This window comes from Solanum stenotomum, chromosome 6, assembly GCF_019186545.1.
Source record: "Solanum stenotomum isolate F172 chromosome 6, ASM1918654v1, whole genome shotgun sequence".
Lineage (NCBI taxonomy): Eukaryota > Viridiplantae > Streptophyta > Magnoliopsida > Solanales > Solanaceae > Solanum > Solanum stenotomum.
The window spans coordinates 37,463,531-37,470,710 of NC_064287.1; the positions used below are offsets into that span (position 1 = coordinate 37,463,531).

The 7,180-nt window shown below is 31.8% G+C and overlaps 2 protein-coding genes across 2 annotated transcripts; one reads left to right on the plus strand and one right to left on the minus strand.

The window, feature by feature from the left end:
- Window positions 1-427: 427 nt before the first annotated feature.
- On the plus strand, window positions 428-3,329 carry LOC125868374 (uncharacterized). Its single transcript, XM_049549039.1, has 2 exons — window positions 428-1,009; window positions 2,911-3,329. Exons 1-2 carry the CDS (start codon window positions 637-639, stop codon window positions 2,925-2,927), a joined length of 390 nt encoding a protein of 129 aa, XP_049404996.1. The 5' UTR covers window positions 428-636; the 3' UTR covers window positions 2,928-3,329.
- A 2,038-nt stretch (window positions 3,330-5,367) lies between these two features.
- On the minus strand, window positions 5,368-5,737 carry LOC125868375 (uncharacterized). Its single transcript, XM_049549040.1, has one exon. It carries the CDS (start codon window positions 5,685-5,687, stop codon window positions 5,478-5,480), a length of 210 nt encoding a protein of 69 aa, XP_049404997.1. The 5' UTR covers window positions 5,688-5,737; the 3' UTR covers window positions 5,368-5,477.
- Window positions 5,738-7,180: the final 1,443 nt, after the last annotated feature.

Sequence of the window (7,180 nt, forward strand, 5' to 3'; positions counted from 1 at the left end):
TAATCTTAAAATGAAAATAATATTTAAAGACAATTTCTAAAACTTAGATGATCATTTAGTAGTCATTTAGTGTGAGGTATAAGTTATAATAATCTATAGATAAAATGTATAATTATTTTACGCTACGTTTGGTTGGAAATATTAAATAGCGCTGAAATTATTTATCCACCATTCATGAATAAGTTATCTCATATACATGATGAGATAACTATCCTATGATAGCTTATCCAGCATAACTTACTCACAATCAAACGAGTAGTACTTATCCCATCACAATAATAAAAATGATAAAAAAAATTAATCAATAAATACCTTATTTCTCCGATTAAACATGAAATAAAATAATTCTATATTTTATTTCGGCGATCTTATAGCTATATTCAAATGAATTTTAAAGATAGAAGGTGAATGGTGGGTGGGGGTGTCTGATGAGTGATCGGAACAGCACCGCCGCGTCTTTCACTTTTTGGGTCAGAGAGCGCCTCCAATAAATTGTTTGATTGGATAAATACCAATTAATCACAAATTTTATCCACTTGCCTCGTTTTCTGCATTATCTCCTTTTTTTTCCTTTTAAGATACTCTATTATTTTTCTCTACGAAGAAAAAAAAAAGGAAAGAGAAACTTTAGCCAACATGATGAGAAGTCAACAGGATCAACAATCTAAGCTTCTTTATGAGCTTTCTACTTTGATTTTCAACATTCTCCGATCTCCAACTACGCCGTTCGAGTTTTCCGATCAGTCGCCGGTTATCCAACGCAGTACACAGTTGCCGCCAGTGAGGCCGATGCAGCAGATTACTCCCGCGGGTTTTGCTTCCCTGCTTCTCGGAATTTCTATGGCTTTGATGCTATGTGGATCTGTAACGTTCTTTATTGGGTTTTTCATGATGCCGTGGATTCTTGTGTTCGTGATGGTTTTGTATTTAGCTGGAATTGTTTCTGTTTTGTCAATGATTGGACGAGCTATTTTCTGCCCTATGCCTTCATCTCAATCGCATAGTCAACGTAAGGATTGTTCTCCTCTACAGTTTTTTGATTCTGAGTCTTCTCTTTCTTTGTAAAATTTGCACCTTTTAGTTATTGATTTGGGAATTCCTTATCTGTTCAGCTTGGAAACTCTGTTTTTTGTTATGTCTCGCGCTTGTTTGCCCTGTTACTGGCGCGGGATTATTATGAACTCTCTTTTGATCTATTATGAATGTTTCATTTATATGTTCTGTTCGTTAGATTTCATTTTAATAGTGTTGACTAGTTTTGTAATATAGATCTAGGTTATATTTAAAACTCTTACTATAGTAGTCTAATGATTTAGCAGGTTAATTACATTATTTGCTAGGTATCAGCTCATATAAGTTACTCTTTAATGATGAAATCAGGTGTTATTGTATAAGTTTGATGATTATATACTAGCTGATACCAGCATGCAGTTATACTAATCGAATCAAAATGGAAACTATGAGATGGTTGATTAATTAACTTATAATGGCTTCAGATTGGCTAAAAACAAGTTAAAACTCTTATAAAGGTGTGAAGGTTTGGCCCGGGAGGTTTGGACAGGAATGAGTGTTTCCATGGAAGTGGATGTAGAAACTTTATTTCTTGAAAGAATGAAAACTGGAAAGGTGAGGTAGCTTGGTGAGTTCTGTGGGTAATGTTTTCTGATAGTTCTTTTGTTAAGATCTCATAATTTGGATTTGACACCTTTATATATCAGAGTTATCGTCATCTGTTCTCCTTGTACTTCATATTTGTGATTTTGTGAATATGATTTCATTCTCTCTATGGTCTCCTAATTTACTGGCCGCCACATTTCTTATGCAAATTGGCTTAATATGTTAAAAACCAAATCGCCTCATTAATTTTGCCTGCTTTCCAAACTTAAGGAGGGGTTGGGATTTCTCTAGATAGGATTCTTGGTTTCTTTGGGCTTTCCAATATAGTATTAGCAACTATTTGGCCTGGATTATTTTGTCCACATGTATCAGATTGCCTTGTTTTTTGTTACTTTCGTCAACTTGGCATCCATGTTTCTTAGGCTTTTCAGTAGCAGAGTTAGTGGAAGTATAAGGAAAATAGTAACAAGAAGATCAACTGCCAAGAGTGGGGAAGGGAATGGGAGAGTTTTTCACTTTGCTAAAGTTTGATTAACTGTATCTAGAAAAACAAATATAGTATATTAGTACAAAGTCTAACTCGACCTTACAGAATTTTGTCCATTAAGAATGAGTAATAATTTATAACATATTTTAAGGTATAAGAACTTATTTTGCATCAGAGTTGTAATTTATGATGGTGCATGTTAATGGAATTGAATGAGGGCATGCATAATTTGTGGAGAAGAGGGAACTTGTTTGTGAGGGAGGCTTCAAACAGTTCTTGGCACCTGTAGTCGCAAATTCTCAGCATGTGCATTCGACCTAAATGAGAAGGCAACCTAATTTTAAGCTTCTCATTGACAAGCTGTGTAGTCAGTACAACCAGCTTATGAAATCATCAGTTGTTGGATATGGATATAACCAGTTATTCAAGTGATTAAGATTCATAACTTATATCTAAATTTATGACGGGACTTCACTAGAGCTCATTTAGCTTCACCGTGTCAAGGAAAATAGTATGGTAGAGATATCAGCTTTGTTTGCTCCTCCGCTCAATCAGTCTAGCTGTATAAGTGTGCTGTTTTCCTTCATGTGGGATGTTGAGATGCTGGTGTGGTGATAGTTCAGTTCTTGTGATATCTCACATTTCATATCTCTGTTGACTCGTTTATTTGTAGTTTTTATGTTTCTCCTGAATGGTTGAAGTGTTGAGTTTCTCATGTCGTGCAAGATGTATTCTCCAATTTTATGTGATACTCCATGTTTGATACTTGTGTCTTTTGGCTCATTTGTTTGTATTCTGTATTGCAGCGTGTAAAATATTGTGAAGCAATTTAAACATTTGTACTGGGACAGAACAACGGTGAGGAGCATGGTCGAACTCTTTACTAGATGCAGTTTCCTGCAATGTTTAAAGAATGTATGGAGGATGAATACATTGCATGCTGGTGTTTGTTGCAGGAGGACAGCTTAGGCATTTGAAAGTGAATATTTGATTAGCTATAACTTTACTGTATAGAAAACTCAAAATGGATGTGCCATGTTCTTTTATCTTAGTGCAACTATGTTGTATTTCTTGTGCCATTACGGATGTAGAAACAACACCCAGCGCGCCCTGAGTGATATTGCAAGTACAATCAAAGCTTAATTAGTATTTCCCTGATATATGATCATGCCAATTGGAACAATATTTGAACTTGAAAACTCACTATCTGCTATTGCATAACGTATTTTTTTTTTAACAAAAGCCACATATAACTATGGTGTATGTTATTGATTTATTCAGTTTTGAAACATAGGTATTTTATAAATGAGAGATATTACTTTTCTAGCAGAACGGGAAAAAATTCAGAAGTAGCATTTCTACATTAATTGTTTTTGCTTCCCGATTACCTGTATCTTTACTTTTACTGATATCATCTTAGGAGTATTTTGGTAGAGTGTAATAGCAAGAATAACGCATGCATTATATTTGTGTATTATTAGTACTTTTTATGGTATATTTTCCATGTTATGCATAACTAATTTTTGCATTAGTTAAAAATTATTATTTTTAAAGTCGAGTGTGGAATTTGATTTTTAATGTAAAGTTAGGGTGTAAACGATTTTTGCCCTAATTCTTAAAGTCTTACCCAACAACTCATTTAATACTTTGAACCAGAGGAAGTAAAATTAAATCGTTACTTTAACATCCGTTCGGTTTCCATTAAAAGCATAGAAATGAATGATCATTTACGTGCGTGCGTTTGTTTGTCCAAGATTGGAATTAAGTTAAATATATTAAGTTAAATATATACTCTCTCAGTCTCATATTAATTTACCATCTTTTTTTTTACACGTACTAAGAATTAAGAAATCACAAATAGGAGAGTAGTTTTACCAATTCACCTCTTAAGAACTTTTTTGGAACTTTACAAACATGTGTGAACATTTTCAAAAAGAATTAATGACAAGGGTAATACGGCGAAAAAATTAATTTGTTTTTTTGATTTAGTAAGCTGATCAACTAATTTAAGACAACTATTTTTAGTATAGTGATCAACTAATATGGGACATAGGGAGTATAATTGAATTAGAAAGATGTCATTGTACAAAAATAACTCTTATATTTTATTTACAGATTTTTTCAATGATATTCTATCGATTTTTGCGAAGATTAGGGTGTCAAAATTAGTCGCCTAACTTGTTTATATTTGGCCGAGTAAACAGCCTACTTATTTTATTAACTAGACTCATTTTGAGCTATTACTTCACCCAATAATTAGGGGAATATGCAACTCATATTGATTTATGAGAAATTTAGTCTAAATATATATTTTTTTAAAATATGTTCTTTATTTGATATAATTTTTACAGCCATAATATAAGGGAATATAAATTATAAGAAAATAAATTAATATTTTAAAACTTAGTAAGAATTATGTGAGTTGGATTATGATCTGACTTTTAGCTCATTTAAGCCTAAATAACATTTAAACGAATTAATAATTCATTCATTTATTAACTCAATCATTTTAATATTCTTAAATTCAATTCAATCCATTCATTTATTACCTTAATCTTTCATTCGGCTAACCTCTTTTCAAAGCAAACGTTGAAAGTCAAGCGCACAATTGCAATTTGTAGCAACCCTAACTCATGAGACGAGCTAACCAATGGATATGCAAAAATATTACTCCTTCCATCTAAATTTATGTGACACATTTCAAATTTTAAAATTTAAACAGATTTATTTTTTACCGTAATTTTTTCACATATCTAAATATTTTGAATTATCAATTATTGTGACTTATAGTATTTTGTTTACGTAGTTTACAAATATATAAATTTCATTTTAAAAAAATTAAAGATTCCATGAGAATATCGTCCAAACTTAAACGGGTTAACTCTCAAAAAATAAAATGTGTTACATAGATTGGGACATATGAAGCACATTTAAACACTAGTTGAGCTAAGCCTTGTTTAATTGAATATCTCAAACTCTTAATAATGTCTCTTAATTAGACACTTTCAATTCAAATTTTGAAAAAAAAAAAGGTGTAATGCATGTTTTCATTGATCTATTAGACAATTAAATTAACTCTACAAAATATGTCATCTTCTTTAATTATATGCATAAATCCTATGTAGAAAATGTTTGAGTTTTGTATCTTATTGAGACGAATGCGTATAATTAAAGAAAATAATGTATATTTTATGTGATTAACATAACTACCTAATAGGAACAGAGGCAAACAAAAAAAATAATTCCAAAAAGGTGTCTAATTAAAACAATTTATCAGGACTTGAGATATTAGATTGAAACATGAGTTAATTCGATAAAATTAATACAATTAAAAGAAAAAAAAAAGAAGGCACATCTCTAAAACCTCAATAAATTAACCAGTATGGATGTGAACTCCGATAGCAATAAGGAAGATAGTAATGACTCCAAAATAGAGGACAGTATGAACAATTATAGAGAGTCCACTAGTCTGCATGTTCCCAAACTCAACAATTTTGTGTCTACCAGGCAACTGAAACAATAAACCTGGACTCAATAGCACAAATAGCACCACTGCAATCAACACTGGCCCCCAATCAGACATCTCTCTCTTTTTTTTTGCCTTATTTATTTGTATATATATATATTGTTTCTTTGTCTACTCTGTTATTTGTCTTGTATATATATAGTTCAAATTGTTTTTCTTCTTTTTAACATGACAACATAATTAAGTATTATTGCATTAAGAAAGGAATCAAATGATCAGTGAGGATGCTTAGATTTGCGGAAAGGGAGTTTGATTCGCTTTTTCACTTATATTAATGGTTAGGGTAATTATTAAAATATACTTTTTTAATAGCTCTAAGGTAAGTATATACTCAAATTGATGCATAATATGGAAATACCAGATTCACTATTTGGTATGAATACTCCAAATTGTGGTTTGTGGATGTTCACTACTACTTCTACCATTTTTTACTTAAGAAGTTCGCAATTAAACAAGTACAGGTTTATAAGTAAATTTCAAAAATATCATGCAATAGTTTCTTTAAAAAACTTGTAATTAAGTAACTTGTAAGTAGTTTATGCAAGCTGAGGTAATATTCAATTTTGAGGGTTAACTTTGCATTCTTACTATTGAAGTAAAAGATCCTACGAGGGCATTTCTGTCTTCAGACGTGGTATAGGACTTCTGTTTCGCACAGGATTGGGAGTAAGTCGTTTGGATTTTTCGTGTCGTTTCAGTCGTCGTGGTCTGGAAGCAATTTCTTCAAACAATTGAATAAAAATATTTTTTGAAAAGCCGGATCGCCCAAAAATGGTAATGGAAAACAAAGGCAACAAATAAATTCATTTTCTAGTCTTGTGTATGAAAAATCTAGTTGGGAGTGTCAGAAATAGGCACTGCAACACGCGAATCCAAATAATCAGGTTCTAATATAAATATCAAACATCAAATGAAAACAAAAAAAAAAAAGACATTGCGATACAATTAATATATTCTAATCTCATTTTATATGTATGCTGTTGGATTTTCGGTCTGAATGACGTATGATCCCATGACCATTGGGAAGGGTTGGTAATGGAAAATCTAGACCTATGTCCCACACATAGGAAGAAGGGAAAAATATTGGTTTAAATGGAAAAACACTTTTATTCTAGGAAGATGGGAAAAATTTATATGAAATAATTCGAAGGGTTTATACAATAACATACTCAGTTGAAGGATTTATAAATCTAAAAAAAAAAGTGTTCCGACTTGATTCATGTGTGTTGATTGCCCTCGATGGGCGATATAATTACACAATTGATGCACGCTCAACAAGGGCCATAGGAGTTTTCAAGAGAACTTTTAGATTTTATAAAGATGGGGTAAATCGATCTCATTTCTTTCTCGACTTTTCATGTCATCTTCCTCAACAACAGCCTAACTGAGGCCACTTCCTTAGTTCTATGTTTTTAAACTGGACAATCCAGAATAGCAATCGATATTTCTTCATAAGATAATTCATTTGTGGTTTGTACATCCTCTATAGGCAAAATACACGAGGGATCTCTCATGCACTTCCACAATATTGATACATGAAAAATGGGATG